This window comes from Bidens hawaiensis, unplaced genomic scaffold (genome assembly GCF_021521415.1).
Source record: "Bidens hawaiensis isolate Kalapana, Puna unplaced genomic scaffold, B.hawaiensis_p1.1 tig00000001_1, whole genome shotgun sequence".
Classification (NCBI taxonomy): Eukaryota; Viridiplantae; Streptophyta; class Magnoliopsida; order Asterales; family Asteraceae; genus Bidens; species Bidens hawaiensis.
In genome coordinates, this window is record NW_027491014.1 from 6,247,421 (window position 1) to 6,273,697 (window position 26,277).

Below are 26,277 nucleotides of genomic sequence, written 5' to 3' on the forward strand. Positions count from 1 at the left end.
TTGGAAGGTTCAGGTCAGGAAAAATCCGGTTTAGGTATGGACCCGATAGTACCATTTTTTGCTATAGAGGATCTGGTTCCGGGTACAAATTTTTGTATTGAAATGCATAACTTATGTGTACACTACGGGTAAGGTTGATTCCGGGTACGGTTCCTAAATACTCGGTCATATAAAACCTGCCTTTAGGTATTTCTACTAGGTAAATATGGAACCGGTTCTGAATTTTTGAGCGCCTATAGTCGTAAGACCTATGCTTCATTAACCTATCATAATAGGTTAGTAGGAATATCTAGCTCATCTTAGGTTCCAGCTTTAGACCTTGTTTAGCCTAATTTTATAGTTTCAAACATTTAGTTAAATGTATACTCATTTTATAGCTTAAAACTATTTTATTTGGCTTTATTCTTGCCTTTTAAAGACGTTTCTTTGTATTGTTATGGGCCAATTTTATGACTCGGGATCCCTGATTTTCCAGGATCATTAATCTCCCCCGAATCCCTGATCTCGTGCGAGATCCCTGCTACCTTTTCAAGTACTAAAAGTTTGTTTCGTTTTTGGCTTTGACTTATTCTTGTAGGTGATTAGTGGTGATGAAGAAACACGGATCCACTCCCCGGGTATGGGTCCTGGATCCAATGCGTCCACAGGATACAATACGATAACTACGATATGATATGAGTAGCACTTCCCGAAGTCCAGTGACTAGAACCTGCAAGACAGACACCGTTAGTCTCGTTACAGGAAGGACAAGAGGGGGGGCCTTCCTGTAACCACCCTCCGGCGTGAGAATCAGTAACGTTCGTAATGGAGAAAGTACTGAAGTATAAAGACTAAGTGTAGTCAGATTATAGGTGAGTGAATGAATACCTCATATCGTTTGACAAGGTATTTATAGCCGAAGGATGGAGGAAGGTGATTGGGACAGCTGTCCCTTAAGAAGATGCTCTTATAACCGTCTGGACACGTGTCCTCATATGATAGGTTTATTCTCTACGTTGCATGTGCATGTATAACAACCTGGACACGTATCTCTTCCTTATTGGTTGCTCGGGGAATATTGGCCATGTGCACGGTTATAACGTTCTTGCCATTTGTCATTAATTGATTGGCAGAGGGTTCACGTGTTACCCAAGAAAGCATCTCGGCAAATCTTCTAGAAGGTAATTGTGTGTTGACAGCTGTCCTGGAGTATTTACCTCGTGGCTACTTCTGCGGAAGGATATCTCTTCCCGCGGGTGACCTTTGAGGGTGTTGTGGTGTTTCCGCATGTAATATAAAGGTGTTTCTTCATCAAATGATTATGCGGATGATTTATATGCCTCGCTGGTGACTTATCAAGGGCTTCTGATTGACCCGCGAGTGATCCTTAAGGGTATTTGGGTCTTTTTGGTACCCTACCTCTATAAGTCCCCCCAGTCCAGTGTTTCTTCCGTGTGAAGTATTTTGTGCGGGTGAAATTCTTGATTTATTGTAAATTTGGGGATTTTTGTCTTGCAAGTTGATGAGAAATATCTTCTGTTGTTTGTGGATAATGGAAAAAAAGGACAAGTTTACCACTCGCAGGCGCGTGTGCAGGTGACAGGACGTTTTTGACGGTTGTAACTGTACCCGACTGTTCAACTTTTACGCTTTTTTCGAATTTCCCGCGTGACGTGACGGTTAACTACTGGGTTGTCTTTTCTCTCTCCACTGTCTGTATCCCATCGCATTAATTGTGGTGGGTATAAATACGTGGAGTTAACTTCTTTTGGAAGTTTTATCGCTTTGAATCTTGAATATTCGTCTTCTATTCTTCTCTGCATATTCTTTTGATTTTACATTTTCACCAAACTTTTACATTTACGACTTAGCATGATGACTGAAGTTGATGAGATAGAGGTCCAATGGGACCAAGGCAAATACCAAAAACTTATTGAGACTTATGGTATTCCGGCAGAGTGGGAACCGGAGTTCCCATCTGCCGGTTCTATTGCCAGTTTTCCTCCCCCAGGGAAGATGGCTTTATACGCTGACTACTTTGTGTTCGGAAACTTCCGTCTTCCCATCACAAAGTTTTTTATGAAGGTAGTGAAAGCGTTTGAGATCTATTTGTACCAACTTCACCCTCGTGTGGTCATGCGAATTCGCCATTTCGAGTTCGTATGTATGGCTCAGGATATGGTGCCTCGGTTGGACCGTTTTGCTGTTTTTTACAAGATGACCCGTCGAAATGGGTGGTTTTCTTGTCATTCTTCTGCTGATAGAGCGATCGGTCGGGAGGTGAAAACGATATCCTTAGATTGGAAGAGGAAGTTTTTCTGGATATCCGAACGCGTGATACCAGAAGCCAAGGTTCGTCGGCCCGGTAACGAACCTTTGATTGATCTGGCACCGGCTGCCCATGAGAATCGAGATTGGGTTCAGAACTTAACTGTCCCGCTGACACCAATGTGGGTGCTACCTGAGGAAGCCCTTGTTTTGGCGGGAATGAGCCGTCTATGGCCTGCCCCCGATATGGAACCCGTTTTTGTTGATCCAAACGGCCGTAAGTTTTTGTTGACTTACTTTGGGAAATCTTTTAAGGCTTTTGTTATTTTAACTTTGTACGTTCGTTTTATAGGTTTTGGATCTATGCTTAATGCCTTGTACGATGACAAGGGGTGTGTCGAGAAAACTATTCGCGACGTTAAGCAGGTATCTGTTATGGAAAGGAATGCCCAATACTTCCTTTTCCCAGTGGATGTGCGGGCCGAACCTGTTGTCTCAAATACCATTTTTGAAACAGGTGCGTATATTTTGAACCCTCCTCCTCTTAATGTGCTAACCTCGGAAGGAGTGATCGTTATTCTAAGTGACGATTCTACTGCTTCCAAGGGGGAAAGCTTGGATGATACTTCTACGGTTTCATCCGTCTCTCATTTGTTGGCAGAGTTATACCGGAAGAGACCTTTCCAAGCATCTAAATCAAGTGATGCGGGTCCTAGTGCTTCGGAGCCGAAAACGAAAAGACGCCGGACTCACCGACCGCGTAAACCACTTCCGCCGAAGCTTTCGGAACGGTTGGGAACAGTGAAAGGTGAGTCTTTACTTGTTAACTTTTTATTGCCCAAAATAGTGGGATCTGATTTTATGATTTTGTGATGCAGATCCGTCTATTGCCGAACGTCCGAAGATTGGTAAATTATCGACGTCGGCGTTGGTTTCTGAAAAACAACCGTCTCCTCTTCCAGAAAAAGAAACGGATAACCCCGTTACTCCGCCTGCCGAAGGCGTTGTGGGAGGGTCGAATGTCCAACCGACGTCTGACGAGTAGTTGGACTACCTTTTCCAAGGGGGGTTGCAACATGAGAACCCTGAAGTTACTGTTGAAGGCTTCAGGGTTCATGAAACCCCTTTTCAATCCGCCCCTCAATTCTATTCCTCTTCCTCGCCTTTTGAGGAAGGGGAATTCCAATTTGGATCATCCAGCCACGAGATTGGGGGTGGTTCTTCGCAGAATGCTCCTTCACCGATTTCTTCCACCCCGACCCGTCTTGCAACTTCTAGTTCCCAATTTTTCGAGAACGTGCAGTTGGGGGGGGATTATGATCTATTTATCCCTTCGTGGGATATTGTCAATGGTTCACGAGTTTCCGACTCGAAAGTCTGCATGAGTTTCGTTGAACATTGCATGCCGCCTGGCGAGGTTAAATATCAAAAAACACGCTCCCGCCAAGCTATCCATACTGATTTAGCCGTTTCCTTGACAAATACCTTGTCTTGTAGTCAAGAGATTTTACGAGAATGGCGCACGATGGGCGGGAAGCTTGGTGCAGCCTCTGAGGCCGTGAAGGCCGTAGAGAAGGAAGCTGAGGAGCAGCGAAAGGCGGCGGTCGCGGCTAAATGGAAACAGGTTGATGTCGAGGCCGCGCTTAAACAAGAAAAAGACTGGAGTGCTGAGGCTGCGAAGAGTTGGAGAGAAGCCTGATCGGTCTAACGCCACCCTCACGGCTTCCCGGGCTGAGACCCAAAAGAAGAAGGACGAGTTGGTGAAGGCACAGGACGAAGTGTCTCGCCAAAACGACCGAATTCGGGAGCTTGAGGAGGCATTGAGGTTGCAGGGAGAGCAGTCCGAGCTTAAGGACAAAACCATTGTTGATATGCAGGCTGCATACGACTCCCTGTTGCAATCTCAAGCCGAGACCAGCAGTCTAGCTTCCTCCGACTTGCAAGGGCTTCGGGATAGAGCAGAGCGTGCCGAACGTGAAAGGCAATATTTCCTCAATCGTGGATTGGACTCGGTAATACCCCTACTTTGTTTGCTTCAACGTTTTGTTTTATTCCATCTCGTTATATTAACAAAGTGTTGTTCACAGGTTATTCGTCATGTTAAGAGGAGCAAAGAATTCACTGACTGCTTCGTGAATCTTACCACTGCTTCTGAGGGAGTCGGCCGAGTGAAGGGTTTCAACGAAGGATTGACCTTCGCTCAAACCGGACAACCCATTGAAACCCATCCTCTCTATGGCCTTGATGCGGAACAGGAACTCGGGATGCGGATTCAAGAATATGATGGCCTGATCTTTCCGCTGCAACATATGCTCCCGGAGTTTGCTCTGTCTGAAGATGGCGTGAAACAGTTAAAGATTTATATTGATGACGAATCTGATGATGATGAGCCTGAGGATGATGATGAAGTAGAGGACCCGGCTGACGTTGCTCCGGAAGATACGACACCTCCTAACCCATAAGATAGGTGTAGGCGTTTATAACTTGAATTTGTATTTTCTTTCATGTTTTTTGTAATTATCATTTTGAATGAAAGGAAGTTCTGTTTTGCTAGTATCTTTTGTGAAATATCTTGTTTCTATTGAAATTCTGGACTTGTGCAATTTTGGATTGGGTTAATGACGTGGCAGAGAGAGAATATAGGCGACGGTTGACGAGACGTGTAAATCGTCCACTTGACATCCTGTATACGCTTTTTCGAATCTCCCGCCTGACGTGTCAATAATCCTGTGGTCCTGATCTTTCTCTTTCTTCTGTTAGTCAGACGGTCGCATTAATTGCGATGTGTATAAATAGGCTCTAAGGTCTTCAATCCATTCTTATCACTTTCCAATTTTCTCTCTTGCTTTAATCGAACAACTGTTCCTCTCTTCTATCTGCAATTTCTATTTTTTCGAAGAATGGCTGCCCAAAAGAAGAATCCTCCTTCAATTGACGAAGTAGGATGTGAACTTAAGGAGAGAGATTTTAATGATGTTAAGAACGTCTATGGCTTCCCGCCAAAATGGGAAGCCGAGCTTCCGGCAAAGGGTATTCTTGCGACTGCACCCCCGGCCAAGAAAATGGTCGTCTACTTAGACCACTTTACTGCCGGAAACTTCCGATTGCCTGTGACCAAGTTTATGGAATCAGTCTTGACAGCATATGGGATTCATTTATCCCATATCCATCCGTTCGGAATGCTTAGGAATCGACACTTCGAATTCTGCTGTCAAGCACGCGATTATGACCCTTCTGTTGGCATGTTTGCCGTTTTTTTATAAGATGACCCTCCGTGAAGGGTGGTACAGCTTTGCCACTACCGGGAAAGGAGTTATTGGTTTTGAATGGCTTCGCAGCATTCATGGATGGAAATCCTAATTTTTTTGGATTCGGGAAGATACCATCCCGTTTACCATGACGCATCGGAAAGCGAAAGACGAATTTCCGAAGATTCCTGTTGCCGATTACAAAGGGCACGCTTGGTACTTAACCCTGACCAAGGTTCCGATGCCCATGCGTCCTATTCATGAGGGGGCGATGGCTCACGCCAAAATGAGCCGTTTATGGCCATTTCCGGCGCTGGAGCCATATTATGAGAATCCGGATGGCAGTAAGCCTTCAATTACCTTTTTCTGGGTGTCCGGTTTATATTTTTAACTCGTTCTCTGTTGCAGGTGAAGGCATAATTCTTTCCACTCTTATGGACAAAATGGGTGGTATGATGGTGCGACGCCCCATTGCTCAGCATGACGTGCCTTTTAGGGATCGCACGAAAAATTATTTCCTTTTTTCCACCACCCTTGTTCCGGAACCTATTGTTTCTGAGGCTATGTATGCCCAAGGTGAGGAATTCGTCACGAAATGCGAAGGTATTTTTCAACCCCACCCTTTAACCGCCGTTATCATCCAGCGAATAATCATCACTCGGTGAGGAAGGATTGTCAAGTGGTGCTACTAATCCTTCGCCTTCAACTGCATGTTTGACCCCCAAGTTGGAGCTGAAGGCTTCCACTGTCCCAGCCGTCAATGAGGAAAGTGGTCCTCAATCTGATGAGGACGAACCTCAAGCTGTTGATGCGGGTACATCAAAAGCTGCAGGTAAACGGAAAGCACAACCTTCCGATGCTGCTCCCAAGAAGAAGAAGAAGAAGAAGAAGAAGGAAAAAGCCAAAATCCCTGATTTGGGTGCCCGTCTGCGGAATTGTCTGCCCGAGACGTTTCCATAGGTATGTTCTTGATTATTATGACTATAATCTGTATTTGCTTTTCTCCTCCTTACTCATATTGAAGAATTTTTTGTTCCGGAAAATTTTAGGGTTCAATGATTCTGTTGTCAAAAAACCTTCGGCTTTGTCAACCTCAGCACCGGACATTGTCCAAGAACCGATCAATTTATCGGATTCTTCTCCTATTAAAGATAGGGAGGTTGGTGGAGCTGATCAATTCCACGTGTCTCCACCCTGCACAGAGGATAACCCCCTGGATCAGGGTGGAGTTGATGCGCTCAAGCACAGAGGTCCGGCCTTGTCTTTTCGCGTGAATGACGATACTGCTCCGCATCATCCACAATGGTCACTACGGCAAGATTCGGTGTTGGATGATGCGGATGTTTGCCAAGAGTACCTTGCTGAGAGTCTCCCTCCTGCAGAGAAGGAGCGACAGCGTCACCGTATCCGCAAGGATTTGTTTGATGCCAACTCTTATCATGTGGCGAATGCAGTGTCTACCAATCAGGAACTTCGCCGAGATTGGTTATCTATGAACGATGAGTTAGAGGAGACCGAGCGGAACTTACTCCATGCCAAGAGGAGGCTCTCAAAGCCTTAACTGATGCTCAAAACAGTGATCGGGCTATGGAAGCGGCGAAAGCTGGTCAACTTGCTGCGGAGGAAGCTAAGGTTGCTCTCCAGAAACAGCTAGATGATCAAGCGGGGCTGATAAAAACCCTTCAGGCTGATGCAGCGGCTAAGGACAAGCGCCTGTCGACTCTTAATGCTAAGAGTCGAGACCAGGCTTTGGAGTGTGCGAAGCACAAAATGGATCTTATCCGGGCGCAAGCGGATAAGAAGTGTCTTCTGTCAACAGCAATTCCCAAGGTATCCAACCTGTTTGTTAATACCATTGGTTCATATAAGTGTGATCTTTACACCTCTTTGTATTTCCTGGAAGGTTATTACTGATATTCGGAATAGTGACGATCTTGGGAACTGTGTCGCCATACTCCTCCGTGCTTCCGAACAAGCAGGTCGACAAATGGGCTTTGAGGAAGGCTATAATTTTGCTTCCGAAGGTAAAGTGCCGGAGGAACATGCTTTGACTGGTGTGGATACCGCTTCCATCCTTATTGAGAAAACCAAAGATTTTAACACTCTAAAGTTTTCCCTCTCCGATCATATATCGGAGCTTGCGGACAAAGATAATTCCATTGACCAATTAAAAGAGTTGTTGGATCTTGATGAGGAAGAAGCGGAAGCTGATGCCACCATGGAAGACGAGGATGCCAACCCATAGGTGTATAGGTCTTTGCTGTAAACACTCCTTTGCTAGTAATCTTTTTTGACTATTTAATAAGAAGTCTTGTTCTTTCCCGGTGCATTTTGACTTATGTGTTATAATATAAGTGTCTATCCGGAACTTCGTTTGTGTCAATATAGGATTACAACTTATCAAAGTAGTGCATAACAACCATAAACTTCGTCATAATTAGGTGTAAGCCTTTTTACATTAAAGAAAATTACATGACTTTGCAAATCTATGAGGGCGCGCAGGCCAAAATAGAGTAAGTAAAACTGTTATATGTAACATTTCTTTAGATGAGCTACGTTCCATGTCCGAGGAATTTCACTCCCATCTAACTTCTCCAACTTGTAAGAACCTTTGGAGAGTACTTGTTTGATCTTGTATGGTCCTTCCCAAGTTGGGGCTAGCTTACCCGGGGGTTCTTGCCCGGAAGCTTCGTTGTTGCGAAAGACAAAGTCTCCCGCATAAAATTCACACTTTTGGATCAGCGAGTTGTAATATCTTTGCAACTGTCGTTTGTAATTATGCTCGCGGATCGATGCCAACTCTCTCCTTTCCTCAAGGAGATTAAGGTTCATCCGGAGTTCCTGATCATTGTCTTCGATCATGAGGACTCTCGCGGACGGGATTCCGATTTCGGCCAGAATCATGGCCTCGGTCATAAGTTAAACTAAAGGGGGTTTCGGAATTGCTGGAATTCTTCTGAGTGCGGAAAGCCCATAACACATGGGGCAATTCATCGACCCAACCCCCTCCTATTAGTACCCAATCTGGCTTTGATTCCTTCTTTAATGGTCCGATTGGTTCTTTCCACCTGACCATTCGCTTACGGGTGGGCTACAGAGGTGAAGGTTTGAGAAATGTGTAACTCCTTTAACCATTCTTGTAACCCACTGTCCACAAACTGTGTTCCGTTGTCACTAACGAGCTCTAGAGGGAGACTAAATCGGCATATGATAAATTCCCATAAGAATTTTTTGACACTTGCCGCCGTTATAGAAGTTACTGGTTTGGCCTCCACCCATTTTGTAAAGTAGTCGATTGCTACTATTAAGAATTTGATCCATCCAGAGGCTTCGGGAAAAGGTCCCAATATATCAATTGCCCATTTCTGGAACAGCCAAGCTGAAGTGACTGGAACTAACTCGTTCTTTGGTTGCAGTGTATTAGAAGAATGTCGTTAACATGAATCACACTTCCTGATTTCATGCACGGCATCCGCATGCATCCCCGGCCAATAATATCCAGCGTTCATTACTTTTGCTACGACCATTCGTGGGCCGGCGTGAAGACCACAAATACCTTCATGAACCTCCCGGATCAGATAGTTCGAGTCCTCGGCGTCCACACATCGCAATAGTGGTCCGAGGAAAGAACGTCGGTATAGGACACCATCCATTATCTGGTAATTTAAGGCTTTGTGCTTGATCTTCCAGGCCGCTGATTTTCCTTCTGGAAGTGCTCCGAATGACAAGTATGCTAAAATGGGTGTCATCCAGGATTCCACTCCCGTTTGGATTACTAATACTTGATGTTGTGGAACAGATGGGCAGTCTAATACCTCGATGCGGATGTCTTTGGCAAAATGTTCAAAGTTTGTCGAAGCCAATTTACTGAGAATATCCGCCGATTTGTTTTCGCTTCTCTTTATATGAATGACTTTGCAAAAAGAAAACTGGAGCATCAAATCCTTTGCCTGTGACACGTATGAGGCCATGATATCATTTTTTGCCTCATATGTGCCATTGATCTGCCCCGCGATCAACATGGAATCCACTCGAGCTTCCAGATGTTTAACCCCCAGCTTTTTGGCTATCCGTAAACCCGCCAAGAAAGCTTCGTATTCTGCCTCATTATAGGTACTCTTGAAATCCAATTTTATTGCATATGTGAACTCATGGCCTTCAGGATTGACTAACCTGAGGCCTGCTCCACATCCCTCACTGCTTGGGGCTCCGTCCGTGAATAGAGACCATACTTGTCCTAATTCCGGAGGTACTTGGGGTTGTTGTTCGTTTAAACATTCTGTCTCTTTGTGATGCGGGACTTCTGCCACGAAGTCTGCCAGCACCTGCCCTTTGATTGACGGTCTAGGTTTATATTCTATTGTGTATTCGCCTAGCTAGATGGCCCATTCAGCTAAACGCCCTGATAATTCTAGCTTGCTGAGAACGTTTTTGAGCTTATATCCGGTTAAGACATTGATGGGGTGCCCCTGAAAATACCTGCGGAGACGACGGGCAGCATAGATCAATGCCAAAACAAGTTTTTCCAGCATGGAATATCTTGTTTCTGGGTCCGATAATATTCTGCTGACGTAATAGATCGGCGTTTGGACATTCTTTCGATCTGTTAGGAGGACGGCCCCTATGGCAATGTCGGATGCTGACAAGTATAATGTTAAAGATTCTCCCGCAAGGGGTGCTGTTAACGTGGGCAATTCCATCAAACATTTTTTTGACTTCTAAGAATGCTTGTTCTGCTTCCGCAATCCATTTAAATTGTGCTTTCTTGATACAATTTCTGAGGGTTGAAATGAATGGATGAGACTTGGCTGCATGATTTGCCAAAAAACGGTTTAATGAAACCAGTCGACCATTTAATGTCTGAACCTCTTTAAGGGAGGATGGGGAAGGCATGCGGGCTATCGCTTGAACCTTATCTGGATTAGCTTTAAAGTCCGCGTCCTTGACAATTACTCCCAGAAACTTCCCCTCTTCCATTCCAAATGAGCACTTGGCTGGATTTAATTTCATGTTGATACTCTTCAGAGTTTCAAAAGTTTCTTCGATATCTCTTAACATTTGATCTTCCTCAACACTTTTGATTACCAGGTCGTCCATATATACTTCTAAATTTCGACCGATTTGACCTTTAAATGCTATGTCCATCAGTCGTTGATAAGTGGCTCCCGCATTTTTCAGTCCGAAAGGCATCATTTTGTAACAAAATGTGCCTTGATCAGTACGAAATGTTGTTTTGTCTTCGTCGCCCACTGCCATGCGGATCTGATGGTAGCCCTTGTAAGCGTCTAAGAAGCACTTGAACTTGAATGGTGCCACAGCATCAACCTTGAGATCTATTTCCGGAAGGGGATAACAATCTTTGGGACATGCTTTGTTTAGGTCTTTAAAATCGATACACATCCGCCACGTTCCGTTGCTCTTTGGAACAATGACTGGGTTAGCGACCCATGTCTGATAGCGTATTGGTCTAATGATTCCTGCTTGCAATAGGTCTAGGACTTGCTCATTCATTGCCTTTGTTTTCTCTGGACCCATTTTACGTTGTTTTTGAACGATTGGGGTAAACCACGGGTTCACCCTTAATTTGTGTTCCGCAATGTTCCGCGGGACACCAGTCATGTCCGCGTGTTGCCATACGAACACCTCAAAATTTTTTGATAGCAACTGCTTCAAGAGAGTTCGACCTATTTCAGAAACAGTTGGTCCGATTGTTATAGTTTGGTCTGGAAACTTTTTGTTTAGAACCCACTTTTCCGGTTCTGTCTCAAAGACTGTTTTGGAATTTTGTTGGGTTTTGAGCTCTCGGTCGCGAAACAGTGTCGATTAACATGAATTATTGCTATCCTGGTGCAAGTTGGGACTCCCACTACACCATGTGCTGTAGACGGATGGTCGTTGAAGTCACCAATTGCTTCTCGTCTGAGGATAATATCATGTTTAGATGTTGCCGGTAAGACTAAAAATTCAACCTCCTCGGTCCTAGAATGAATTCCGTCATTGAGGGTGACCGGAAACGAAATTACACCTCGAGGATGCATTATTTCTCCTCCGAACCCGGACACTAGAGCGTGGATAGGTTTCAATCTTTCCTTATCTTCCTCATCCAACTGGTCGAAACATTGTTCGTACATGATGTCTGATGTACTTCCGGTATCGAAGAAAACATAGTGAGAACGATAGTGTCCGAAGAGAGCAGTAATGATCAGAGGGTTTTTATTGTTTGGACCACCTTTAATTCGAAGGAAGATTACTGGTTCATTCTTCCATTCTTCATCGTCGGATTCTTTCCTCTTCTTTCTAGTGGGAAATTCACCTTGTATCATGTGGACATTCAAGTCTTTGATTTGTTTCTTACTCGGGCCTTGAATGTCCCGCACAGGAGCTTTACCATTGTCCGGTTTCCCGCCTTTCACCAGATGTTTAAGTTTTCCAGATTTCACAGCTGCCTCAATTTCATTTTTTAATGATCTACACTCATTCGTGTTATGACCAATGTCATCGTGGTACGAACAGTGCTTCGTGGCATCTAAGAATGATCTTCTTGTTAATGGCTGCGGTTTCCTGAAACTTATGTTTTCCGTAGTGAGAATATCTGCGGGAGTCTTTGAGAGGGGAGTCCAACTATTGGGACCTCGGTTTGAAGGCCCCGATTTTTTCTTGTTGCCGATATGAGATCTTGCATCAAATGGCTTTGATACTTCCGCACTCGGCTGAAGCCTTGACCAAATAGGGCCCTTTTCCTGTCTATTAGGTCTCGGATTTTGAAATTCAACTTTAAATTTCTGCTTCGGAGTGCCATTTCTTAGTGTTTTCTCAGTATTGGCATACAACTTTGCTGCGGTCATAAGATCGTCCCATTCTTTGGGAATTCCGTCCCTACCAGTGAGTGTTCGGACTAAGTCATCACATTTGACATTCTTGCGGAAGGCACCGCGAAGCATGTCTTTGCTTATTCCGCCGATGTTCAGACTTTCATCATTGAACCTTGTGATAAAGTCTTCTATGGATTCGTTGTCACGGCGGACGACATCCAAAATTTCGGACTGGTCTCGTGTATGCTTTTTCTGTTGGCTAAATTGTTGGAAAAACTTTTTAACCAAATCGTCCCAACTAGAAACCTCTCCGTCCGGTAATTTTTCAAACCATTCTCTCGCTACCCCCGTTAGTGTCAATGCAAACATGTGACACCAATAGGGGAGCGTCCAACCACTAACACCACCCACTGCTATAAAGTTCTGGAGATGATCACTTAGATCAGTCATACCATTGTATTTCCCTACTGATGTAGGAATTTTAGCATTAACGGGGAAAGGTGCCGTAGCAATACTTGCTATGAATTTTGATTTTTCAGCAAAAGCTACCGGACGATATGGCTTAGTGAAGCCCGCTCAGCGTTGCTGTGGTATTCAGTGTGGCGGACCACACCTTGCGGACGGCTACTTCTTGCCCGTGAACTCATCCTACTGTCAGTAGTGTAGAAACTGCTATCACCTAGCTGATAAGTAGGATCATAGCTGTCGAACTCTTCCAAGTAAGATGGCATCCGCATGTCCATGCGCGGACGAGGACGTAACCTCGGGAGTTCACCAAACTCTGGTTCTGTCTGTAGACTATACCGAGTTTGGCTTCCTCTTGCTGTTGGCGGAGGGGAAGGAGATCTCCTAGGAGATTCCTCATAATCCAAAGTACGAATATGGAGTCTTTCGTTACGTTTTCTGCGTTCGTACTCAGCCACCAGACTTTGTTGTTGTGCTCGGAGCCACTCTTCCGGGGTTAACACTCCTCTGGATCTAGAGTTATGTCGATGAGATCTCGCCATGTCAGAATCACCTTAATCATTTTCCAGATCCAACGCTGACTGGCGTCGACGAGTCTCTTCTGGGATTTGTTTAAGATTACCCAAATTAGAACCTTCTGGTGCCGAACCACGACCTACGTTGGTGAGCGGGGGACCGGTTGGTGGTGTAACATTTTCTAGGGTAAAACCCCCAGGTGTTACATCAGTAAGTCGTGACCCCGGAGCTGTAACACGTTCAAGAGTACGACCACTTGGAGTCGTAATTCATGCAAAACACTAAGACCCTGAGTTGGGTCAGTGTTGGTTACACGGGAATCAGGTGCAGGAGTTCCCGTCGGCCCTTCAGGAAGCTTACTCATATCAAACAAACTGAAAAACCAACGAAAACGATTGTTTTTCTAACATTAAAAACGGATGGCGCCAATGAAGAAACACGGATCCACTCCCCGGGTATGGGTCCTGGATCCAATGCGTCCACAGGGTACAATACGATAACTACGATATGATATGATATGAGTAGCACTTCCCGAATTCCAGTGACTAGAACCTGCAAGACAGACACCGTGAGTCTCGTTAAAGGAAGGACAAGAGAGGGGGCATTCCTGTAACCACCCTCCGGCGTGAGAATCAGTAACGTTCGTAATGGAGAAAGTATTGAAGTATAAAGACTAAGTGTAGTCAGATTATAGGTGAGTGAATGAATACCTCATACCGTTTGACAAGGTATTTATAGCCGAAGGATGGAGGAAGGTGATTGGGACAGCTGTCCCATAAGAAGATGCTCTTATAACCGTCTGGACACGTGTCCTCATGTGATAGGTTTATTCTCTACGTTGCATGTGCATGTATAACAACCTGGACACGCGTCTCTTCCTTATTGGTTGCTCGGGGAATATTGGCCATGTGCACGGTTATAACGTCCTTGCCATTTGTCATTAATTGATTGGCAGAGGGTTCACGTGTTGCCCAAGAAAGCATCTCGGCAAATTTTATAGAAGGTAATTGTGTGTTGACAGCTGTCCTGGAGTATTTACCTAGGATATCTCTTCCCGCGGGTGACCTTTGAGGGTGTTGTGGTGTTTCCGCATGTAATATAAAGGTGTTTCTTCCTCAAATGATTATGCGGATGATTTATATGCCTCGCGGGTGACTCATCAAGGGCTTCTGATTGACCCGCGAGTGATCCTTAAGGGTATTTGGGTCTTTTTGGTACCCTACCTCTATAGGTGACTTAACTAATATTACAGACTCACTAAATAACTGAAGTAAACGTGTCGAATTAATTTGGAATAAGGAGACCAAGTAAAGACTTATTCAATGTGCAGGGTCCTAGGAATCAGTTAGTCCTATTTTGTTAATTATACTTGTAGGTTACTCCATGAGGGTTATAATGAAACGGTAAGTAGACCAAGTCTTACTTGAAAGTCGAAGTATTAGTTAAATTAGTTTGTAACAGCTAGAAGTACTGACAAAGTAAAGACTTATTCAGTATTTAGAGTCCTAGGAATAATTGCTTCTATTTTGTTAATTATACTTGCAGCCATGAGGGTTATAATGCAACGACAAGTAGACTAAGTCTTACTTGAAAGTCGGAGTATTAGTTAAAGACACTTGAACAATAGCCTTAACGGCTAGTAGCCTTGCCTTGTAGCATGACACTTTTACCGACCGTGACCGGAGAAGTGAAAGCCGAAAGAAACAAGGGGTGTATATTATATATATGTTGAACATCAAGCTTTAAGTAACAAGAATTAGATAGAAAACAAGGATTAGTATTAGTTTGACCTTGAAGAGTCAAACTATAAGAACTTGAATAATGGATACTTGGATCTTAGATTGAGAGAGAATTTGGAGAAGAAAGAGCAACAAAAAATGTTGCATGGACATTGCTTTTATAGTGGTAGAAGGAGTTTTTTTTATCAAAATGGTGAGAAGGAAAAAGTATTTACCAAAATAGATAATTTGAAAAGTATTTATCAAAATAAGTTTTTCTCCGTAAACTTATCTTTTCTCACTCTTAATCTTATTTAATACAACAATTCTTATTAAAAAATTATATTTAAAAAACATACGTAAAATACGAAAAAAAAATATGAAAAAGAAATAATAGAACTTTTATTCTTTTGTTTTACATTTAGTTCAATAAAAATATTAAAAAAACGTTTTTGGAAACAGTTTCTTATGTTCATATTTTTTTATTTACTTTTATTTTAATAAAAATCAATTGAAAACGAATTTTTTTTTGTGTTTTTATTTTCTTTTATTACTACTCTATTATGGCTATTTCTTCAAATTGTTTTCTTATACAAGAGTATCTAAAAATGGAGTTTGATTTAATATCGATATTGGTATCGATATTATTTAGTCGAACTTGATTCGGTTTGTCAGAAATATAATTATACACAACAACTAAAACCACAAAAACAAATGCCGATACCAGTATTGGTACCGATCTTCAGTCAAAATTGCTTCAGTTCATGCAAGTACCAATAAAGTACTAACTACTGGCACTCGTATAGCTTATGATATAAGAATACTTTAGTTTGAATACAAAATTGTATTCAACAATGTTTAAATCCTAAACACCAAGAAAAAAAACATTAAACAAAACCGTGTATTCTATCGTTTTTCAAACATATTTTTGTATCATAAAACAACTCAAGAATCTATATTTTTTACAAGCATACAACAGTTGCATTATCATTTGTAAACATGTCGTACCCTAATATATGAAAAAAAAAACATCAAAGAAAAACAATAAAAGAGAAAAAAACAATAACAAAGCAATGAAAAAACAAAAAAAAACAAAAATTACAAACAGGAGTGATTTCCGTTTTGATAAATAAATAAATAAAAATATGAATTTAAGAAAAATATTCCAAAAGCATGTTTTGATTATCTTTGTTTTAAACGAAATAAAATATAAAAATAAATATTTTACTAGTTTTAACTCTTTATTTTATCTATGTTTTTTATATGAAAACTTTTAATATAAATTATTTTACTTGATAAAGATGGGAGTGAAAAAAGATAAGTTTATGAAGAAAAACCTATTTTGATAAATACTTTTCCACTCATTTTGGTAAATATTTTTCCCTCCTCACTTATTTTGGTAAAAAAAACTCGTGGTAGAAGTATGGTTTATTCATATGGGGTAGAATTGCATGTGATTGGTTAAAATGGTCAAACAAGCTCTTGATAATTGACAATAATAGTCCCTAAAGTTTGTTTAAGTCGTTTTTTCATCATAAAGAGGTGTTTAATGTACCGAAAAGGATGTTTTCTTGACCCGACATTGTAAAACATAAACAAACTTAAAATCCAACATTTTATTAATAACAACGAATCCGAAAGATTAAAACGGTCGGGTTTTTGATACAAATACAAATGTAAGTTAAACCGAAAAATGACCAATGTTACACTTGAGTCCTTAAGATCTCAAACCTTAACCATCACCTTATATCATTGTACTAGGTCAATTGTTAACTTTAAGAAACTAATTGACTAAAACAAAAGGGGGAAATTCCCAAAATAAGCATTTATGAAAACGTTTTTCAAGTTTTAGGTGCTATTTGCAAGAAATTCGCAAAATAGGTATTATAATCTAGTCGTGACGAGTGGTTTGTATAAACAATTAAAACTTGACACGTGTCTTTAAACTAACCATAACGAGCAGATTTACTGACCATTTGCTCGTCACGACTAAATAAATTTTATGCCTCGTAATCAACTCCCACGAGTAATTCATAAGTTCTTTAGTCGCGACGAGTAGATTGTAAGGTTAAACTAGTCGCGGCGAGTTAACTACTAATAAACTACCTGTGTAGAGAATGTAAACTAGGTAAACTAGTAGTCGCGGCTAAATGACTTATAAATTACTCGTGAGCGTTGATTACGAGGCATGAAACTTATTTAGTCATGGTGAGCAAATTATTAGTGAACATGCTCGTTATGGTTAGTTTAAGGGCACGTGGCAAGTTTTAACTGATTCTACAAACTACTCGTGTGTAATCATAAACTACTCGTCACGACTAGTTTATAATACCTATTTTAGGAATTTCTTGCAAATGACACATAAAATCTGAACAACGTTTTCATAAACGCTTATTTTGGTATTTTCCCAAACAAAAAATATAGGTGTTTGGTTATGTTGAATTTAGTGTATCGCTAAAAGTCCATTAAGGTTAGATAGACTATTAGATTATTCCATGTTGCTGTGCATGCCGTCATTTGTCATTAATGACTCGGAAGTAAATCCTAAGTAGTTGCTATTACTATGAGTAATTAATTTGATACTTGTTTCTTAGTTCATGTTTACTTTAATGATTCAATTTTTAATTTTAATATTTTATTATCACTAAGTCATAGAAGTTCTGATAGTGAGTTTGACACCGACTTGAGAAAGCTAATATAATCATTACTAGAAAACAAACTTTTAACGATCAAATCACGAGCAGTGATCACATACATGTAAAACGAAACGCCATTAAACGAAAAATATTGTCAATGATGATTAGAAATATATTGTATTTGGTGATCTGTTCATGAATATGTTGTCCGGTGATTCGAAAAGTAAATTTACTGGTGTATCGTATATTAGAAATCTGTTGGTAACGAGCTTACTGAATTCTTTACGTAGATCAGTGCTCACACTGAATTTTACTACGAATTAAAGCATGTTCTTATTTTTACTGAAAGATATGTCTGTCAACGAAAGTCATCTAGGTTGTAATGAACATTATCTATTTACCTCTTTTTAGCATAATTTTATACTTGTTTTATTCAAATTCAATATATGAGGGTTTTTTCAAACTTAAATGAAACAATTTTAAAGAGAAACTATAATATTGAGCCTTCTTTAAAAGTTTTGAAAACGTTTTTAAAATTTAAAGTTAATTGTTAGCTTAAATTATAAGGATAATATAACAGGTACTGTATGGATAAACTTTCGTTAACGAGAAATTTACGAAAGCAGAGACTAATGGGAACACATGTAAAACAAAACCTGAAAAAAAAAAGTTGACAGATATTGAGCACTTTTTAAAAAAATAATAAAAAAGTAAACGTGCAAAAATGTTAATTTAAATTAAAGGTAATTTAACCGCTACCAGGCAACCTTCCATCAACGTACAAACTACGGATGACAATTATAGACGCGGATAAATGTAAATAAAACCGCTAAAAATGACAATATTGTCATTGGGGATCCGAAAAACTATTGTCATTGGTGATTCGTCAGTAGCCAAGGTGTTCTTGAGTTGTCTTTCTTTAATTATTTGTTTTATTGTTTGAGATTTTGTTGTGTTTTGCAGCTACGGTCTTGTTTGGTGGCAGTTTGTTTTTACAAGTGTGTGACTGAAACCCTTATTAGTAAATTTTAGTTTGGTTTTTGAAGAATGAAAAATGTTACTAGTAGCATGACAATTGTAAATATAAAGTCGCTGAAAGTTACAGTTTGGATTAATGCAATGGAATTGGGCCAATTGGCTTTAGAGGTTAAAATAAATCTAGTTTTATATATGGTAATATGGTACATGTGTTGAACATAATGATAATGAAACTATCTATAAACAAGTACAAATGCTACCAGTGTTGTGTTATACAAGTATTAGATAAATTAGTAATGTCAAAACAACTTCTATATGTTATCACCATATTATAAAGTGAGAAGGTGTTAATGCTAATAACATGGTTAATGTAAAGATTGAGAAGATCCAAACCGTTAGAATTTAGAAATTCATAGTGGTTAATTAAGAGTGTTTTCTGTCAAATCTGATTTGATGTAAATTTCAATACGAAATAAGATATGGATCGTTTACAGTCTCTCTAGAACGATGTAGAATTTAAAACTTCACAGTGGTTATCAAAGTGTTTTCTGATAAACTGAATGAAAAATCATGGATGAAACACACGATAATTGTTGTGTAAAAATATGATTTCAATAAACGAATCTGTTATGAAACACGAATGATTACATGAAGATCCAAACCGTACACACACACACTCAAGCTCATGCTTCCCCGAGAGATCTTCTCGGGAAGGAGACTCACAAGTGACACACACGTGGGTAATCATTCGTCGTTTCTAGTGAAGATCAGAAAAGTGGTTAAGTGACATTATTCATATGTGAAAATGCAATTTCTCACCCGTGAATGCGTACTTTCAGGAATAATGTTTACTAATTTGTAAATGCATATAACTTGATTAACTGAAAACTTGACATTCACGGATCCAATAGCTTTCGATAGGCTTTAATCCCAAATAAACTCAACAATCTCTCCTCTCTCGCTAGACTGATGCTATTGAATCTACCAGATAAAAAACGATATAAAACTCCATTATGATCATCTCATAACTCAAGGCCTTTTATTAATATTCTCCCCCCTTACAACATATCCTTGAATATAATCATTCAAGTCTTCTTCTTCGTTTTTTGGACTTACGTGTTTAAGTATATAAAAAGACTTCAAACTTCAATAATCAGCTTTAAATTAATCAATCATCACAAAGGTAACAACTCAAAGAATTTTACATTCTTCACATCAATTCTTACTCCCTGTTTAATCTCTCCAAACAATGCATATTGTACTTCCGTGAATAATGTTTACTAATCCATGAATGCACTATCATTCACGGATTCTCAGCATTCGTAGAACTTGATGGCTTGCAAACCTGACATCCACAGATCCCATAGATTTCGACAGGCTTCAGTCTCAAATAAACCCAACAATTTCATTCACATCCATGAAGATGAAATGCAATATAAGACAATGTGTGACCATGTGTCCCGACCATTTACACTTTCTTCGTTTAGTAAAGTTTCAGGTATTGAATTGATAATCAGATAACGCAGCAAAGAAAAAACACATAACGTATTGCCAACTTGCAAATATTATTAATCAGAACTTCTACAACAAAAAACTGATTACATAGGAGAGTATTTATAATAACTAGATATATCCTATATCTACTCAAACTCTAATACAAATTATCTTTATCTAATATACTTAAATATATAAACCAACATGTTTATTTATTCCTTAATATTTGAACAAGTTTGATTAGAACTCGAACTCTCGATTTGGCCCAACTCACTGAAATCGGTTCAATAATTCCCAACATTCATCCCCGAATTTCTGAATCGTATTCAGGAGTTCTTCAATTCCAAGTAAATTTCTCATTTCCTTGAACTTGATCTTTGCTAGTGCCTTCATTAGTATATCAGCTTGTTTCTCGCTTCAGCTGACATGAACAACATCTACTTCTTCGGCTTCAAAGCGTTCCCAAAAAAATGATAGCGAGGCTTTATATACTCAGTTCTTTTTTGGAACTCGAGATTCTTGACGAGTGCAATAGCCGAGATGTTGTCAATGTAAAGGTTTCCTCTTTGAGGCGGTTCACCCAACAACTCACTTAGTAACTCGTGAAACCATACCGCTTGACATGTTGCTTCTGTAGCAGCTATATACTCGGCCTCACAAGAAGAGAGGGCCACGGTTCCTTGCTTCTGTGAACACCATGAAACCGTGTAAGGCCCCGTTACCGGTAGCCCTACTTTCATGTTGGATTTACTCATAAACGCAGTTCTAATATCAGAGTTAATTAAAACATTCGCGGAATATAAAAGCTTTCATAAAACATTTCATAACAAAACACATCTTGTCTTAAAACAACATCTTGTCTTTCAAAATAAACAAAACGTTAAACTTAAACGTCTTGAGTCTTCCGAAGCCAGCCTCTTATTCAGTGCCACGTGTCTCCTCAAGCGAGCTGCCTCATCCTACTCACCTGCGTGCATACTAAAAGTCAGCTACGCTGAGTGAGTTCTAGTTAATCATACATTATACAATACACACCAACTTATATTCTTTCATTCATACTTTCATACTTTCATACTTTCTTTTGTATTAACTTGCTTTCATATATTACGTTATAAAGAGCATTACGCCCTACATTCCTCGAGTATTATTAGGGCTCGGTACCCTCCTTCCTCGAGTATTATTAGGGCTCGGTACCCTCTTTCCTCGAGTATTATTAGGGCTCGGTACCCTCTTTCCTCGAATATTAGTAGGGTTCGGTTCCCTAGTTCTCGAATATTAGTAGGGTTCGATTCCCTCTTCGTTACCATACAACCATACATCATACATCGAGTATTATTAGGGCCCGGTACCCTCTTCGTAACCATACAACCATCCTTTCCTTCTTTTATTAACATTATCACATTCATACACATAAGCATACATATCATACTCACCTTATACATAGCGTTACAACCTGACAATACGTGCAATATCCGAAGATCGTTCACGTACTAACAAGCAATCATTCATACATTTCACATCATTCATATAAGGCATACACTTATCACTTAGGATAAGTGTATTAACAAACATATAGAGTATGCACACAGCCCCGAAAACATAACACAGAAGTGGGGCTAGAAACTCACCTGAATCCTGTTACGCTCTCCGTTAATCGTTATTCCCTTCTTGAGCTGTGCACGGCTAACTGTATAATATTTACATGTATCAATTAACTACTACTACTCATGTTGTATTTCTATCTTTATATAACCCACAATGAACGGGGGTCCGGGGGCAGCGCCCCTGGCAGCGGGGTCTAGGGGCGGCAGCCCCTAGCAGGGTCCAAGGGGCAGGACCCCTGGCTGGGGTCGAGCTGCCAGGTCAGCTTGGAAAAATTTTATTTTTATTAACTGTCTTAACACACTTTTCATTAGGTTTTTAATTTATTTTCTCATTTGCTAACTCCAGCGAACTTATCATTAAGCGAACTTAACAATAAGCGAACTTAACATTAAGCAAACTTAAGCATAGGCGAAATTAGTGTTCGGCGAAGTTAACCCTAGGCGAACATATGCCAGGCGAAGTTATCAGTTAGGCGAACTTGTCACCAGGCGAAGTTATCAGTTAGGCGAACTTGGCCTTAAGCGAAGTTACCAGTTAGGCGAACTTGTCACCAGGCGAAGTTATCAGTTAGGCGAACTTGTCACTAGGCGAAGTTATCAGTTAGGCGAACTTGGCCTTAGGCGAAGTTACCAGTTAGGCGAACTTGTCTTCAGCGAAGTTATGCTTGCAGGCGAAGTTAAGCTTGCAGGCGAAGTTAAGCTTTGCAGGCGAAGTTATTCAGTTCAGCTACGGGTTTGGTTTTTATCAAGCATTTTGGCGATTTTAATACCCTTGTTATGGTTCGACATCACCCACTAACGTTCCCTAACCGTTTTCGTTCGTATATATATCCCGTATATACTATAAAGCTTGGATCTTTAAGCTTAAGGACGTTCAATACAAGATCTACGGTTTATCTTAAACGAACCGTACATGTTTATGGGTTTATTAGGTTCGTCCTAGCATCAAGTTCGCTACTTTACGCTTCGTTTAGATCCGATCTATTATCGTTTCAAGTTTCAAGGCTAAACGTTCAATAAAACGTAAACTTTAAAGGTCAAGAACATACCTTTTGTGCTCGTTCGATCTTGGTTAGCTTGTTTGGGAACTCTAGATCTCGTGTAATAAAGATCTAATACCAACTAACGTTTAATCTCTCTCGGATCTTGCTCGTTTCTCTCTCTCGGCCGCCTGCCATATATGGTGTGTGTGTGTGTGTGTTTGGAGTGTGTAGAGATTAAGATGGAAATGAATGAGGGTTTAGGGTTTTAGGTTGGTTTAGGGGATATTTATATCCCTTAAAGCCCATGGACCTAAGACCCATTCTCAGTTAACCCATCTTAATTAATCTAAGTCCATGATCTGTTCTTTACTCGATATTAATTAATTAATAAAGCGAAATCACTAAACATAACTTTCTTTATTTAACATTATAATATTTAGGATGTTACAAACCGGCTTGTTTCCGAAATAAAATAATGTCTCGATGTGCTTCGACCGTCATCCGGGTCAATATTATGACTACTATCACAAAAACCAACAAACCTCTTCGTTCCTCCTCATTCATAATTAATCTTGAAGCAAACAGTTCCTTTTACATACCTTAGATGATGTTTTATAGCTGACCCGTGAGACTCTCCTGGAATTTGCATGTACCAACCCACCACCCCGACCGAGTATGTGAGATCGGGTCGGGTGGGAAGTAAATATCAGAGGCAGCCGACAACTTTTCGGTATTCGGTTGGGTCGATCTCGGCTTCATCTTCAGCTTTCGAAAACTGCAACCCGGACTCCGTAGGAACGAGAGTTGGGTTACGTGGTTTCATCCCAGTTTGAGCCAAGATATTCCCCGCATAAGCCTCCTCTTAATTTTAATTCCACCTTACTCTTGTGAAACCTCGATTCCGAGGTAATACTTTAATTTTCCAAGTTCTGACATCTCGAACTTAGACGCCATTCCTTTCTTGAGCTCGTTAATAATGCTCAAATTCGTGCCTGTTACAAATAAATTATCAACATAATTTTCCAAGTAAATGTTTTCCGCATGTCTTGCGGTACACCGATTGTTCTTTTGAGCAACGAGCGAACTTCATATTCTTTAATATCTTATCCAACTTGGTATTCTTCTCAGCGCTTATCTCATCCCGTACAAGGCTTTAAGCAACTTATAAACCTTGTATTCATCGCCTCGTTTTTCAAAGCCTTCCGGTTGAGATACATGCACGTCTTATTTTAACTCGCCGTGTAAAAATTTGGTTTTCACGTTTAGATGGTGAATTTCTCATTCGTTAGCAGTCCATAAAGCAATCAATAAGCGAATGGTGTCTATACGGGCCACGGGTGCAAGTACCTCATCGAAATAAACACTGTGTTGTTGAACGTACCCTTTCACCACCAAACGGACCTTGTGCTTATGTATTGTACCATCCGCATTTATTTTCACCTTAAATACTCATTTTACCCCTATAACTTTCACGCCTTTCGGTGGCTCGACTAACCTCCAAGTTTCGCTCTTCGTGATAGACTCGAGTTCAAATCGCATTGCTTTCACCCATTCAGACTTCGATTTTGCTTCTTCATAGTAGCTCTCGCCAGTCGTAAGCCAAATCTCATCATAATCGAGATCGACATGTAGGACATAATCGTCCAGTTTTCGGGGTAAAATATGAACTTGTTCATATCCATGAACCGGAATTTGAGCTAGGTTCTGGTTCGCTGTTGTTGTTTCGGATTATATTTGACGAGTCGAACCAGCTTAGAGAGGCGATTGTGTGCGCATATTTATACATGCAGAACTATGAACAACTGTTGGGTTGTTTTGCGCTTGACCAGAGTCTGCAACTTTTGTTAACGGGCTGCTGCAAGAATGGTTTGGGCTGTTATCACCGGTTTCAATGGATGGGATGTCGTTACCGGCTATAACATGTATCGGACCTATTCCGGAATCAACAATATTTCCCCAAATATAAGTAAACATACCAGCCTGATTTCCAGTTTGTTCACCTGTTTTAGTCCAATTCCAGCCCGCTCCTTCGTTACAAATCACGTCTCGGCTAACATGAATTTTTCTGGTTCTCGAGTTGTACATACGACATGCCTTTAAGCCCGGTTCGGTTTCCGAGATGAACTAGTGATATTGACCAATCGTCTAACATCTTTAAATGCATAGCTTCAACTTTAGCATATGCCATACACCCAAATACTTTCTTATGATTCACACTCGATTTTCTTCTGTTTAACTTCTTATACGGCTTTTGATTGATTAACACCCGGGTTAGAATCCAGTTTATTAGGTATGTTGCGTGACAGGCCCCCCCCCCCCCCCACACACAAAAAAAAAAAAATTGGGAACTTGTAACGCCTTCATGATACTTCGAGTCATCTCCATAAGTTTTCAGTTTCAACGTTCCACCACGCCATTCTATTGGGACGTATATGGCGTGGGGAGATGTCGGTTCACTCCATTGTCTTCAATAAAAACCTCGAAACTTGTGAGAAGTAAATTCTCCTCTCCTATAGGTTTGGAGTGTTTTAATCTCCTTTTCGGTTTCTTTCTCTACAAGAGCTTTTAAATTTTTTAACTTCTCGAACGCGTCACTCTTTTCTTTCAACAAAATGATCCACGTATATCGTGAAAGATCATCTTATAATACAAAAATATACATGTTACCTCCGAGTGTTGCTGGTGTTCTTGGTCCAAATAAATCACCATGTATTAACTCCAATACTCGAGCGGCCCGATACGAGGTTTCCGTTTGAAACGATTGTCTCATTTGCTTTCCCACCAAACACGATTCACATAAACTCACTTTGTGTTGGATATTCGACAGGCCATGAACCAACCCCTTTTTTTCCATGGTGTTTAGCTTATCAAAGCTAATATGACCGAGATGTGCGTGACACTTCCATGCATCTTCCTCGATCACCATCTTCAATCACACTAGACTACCGACTTTCAACTTTATCTTGTAAAGTCGATTACTCGTTCTTGTTACTTTTATCAATAACCGACCCTCGTGCATCGTTAGAACTCATTCTTCATCCGAGCATCACACCCCGACTCAATGGCTTGTTCTAGACTGATTATATTACTCTTCAGTTCCAGTATATAATATATATCAGTCATCAACTGTTTTTCCCCTGAATTTTCTTGAAAGAGAATCAACCATTTTCCTTTAATGTTGGCACACGAGCCATCACCGAACCTCACTTTACATGTTATCTTCTTATTCAACTCCGAGAAAAACCCATGATTTCCCGTCATATGGTTACTAGCCCCATTATTCAAATACCAAGCGTCTTCCATCTTGGTGTATCTTTCATATCGACCCGCCTAAAACGTTCCTCGTTCAAGTGGAACGTTTCGTGCATATAAACGACCCCGTCAGCTTTTTCGGTTTCAGCTACGTTCGCCTCTTGTTGTTTTGGTGGTTTTCAGTCCAGACACGTTGACGTGAAGTGTCCGAGCTGGTCGCATCTGTAACATTGCACCTTGAACCGATCTTTCTTAGGCTCGACTATTCCTGAGCTCATACCAGCCTCGCTATTAACCCACTCTCGGTCTTGACTACCAGGCCTC

General features: G+C 40.7%; 2 protein-coding genes across 2 annotated transcripts; both read right to left on the reverse strand.

The window, feature by feature from the left end:
* Window positions 1-8,929: 8,929 nt before the first annotated feature.
* LOC143545302 (uncharacterized) lies at window positions 8,930-10,640 on the reverse strand. Its single transcript, XM_077037479.1, has 2 exons — window positions 9,975-10,640; window positions 8,930-9,820 (listed from the first exon to the last, which is right to left on the reverse strand). Exons 1-2 carry the CDS (start codon window positions 10,638-10,640, stop codon window positions 8,930-8,932), a joined length of 1,557 nt encoding a protein of 518 aa, XP_076893594.1.
* A 593-nt stretch (window positions 10,641-11,233) lies between these two features.
* LOC143546247 (uncharacterized) lies at window positions 11,234-12,676 on the reverse strand. Its single transcript, XM_077038212.1, has one exon. It carries the CDS (start codon window positions 12,674-12,676, stop codon window positions 11,234-11,236), a length of 1,443 nt encoding a protein of 480 aa, XP_076894327.1.
* Window positions 12,677-26,277: the final 13,601 nt, after the last annotated feature.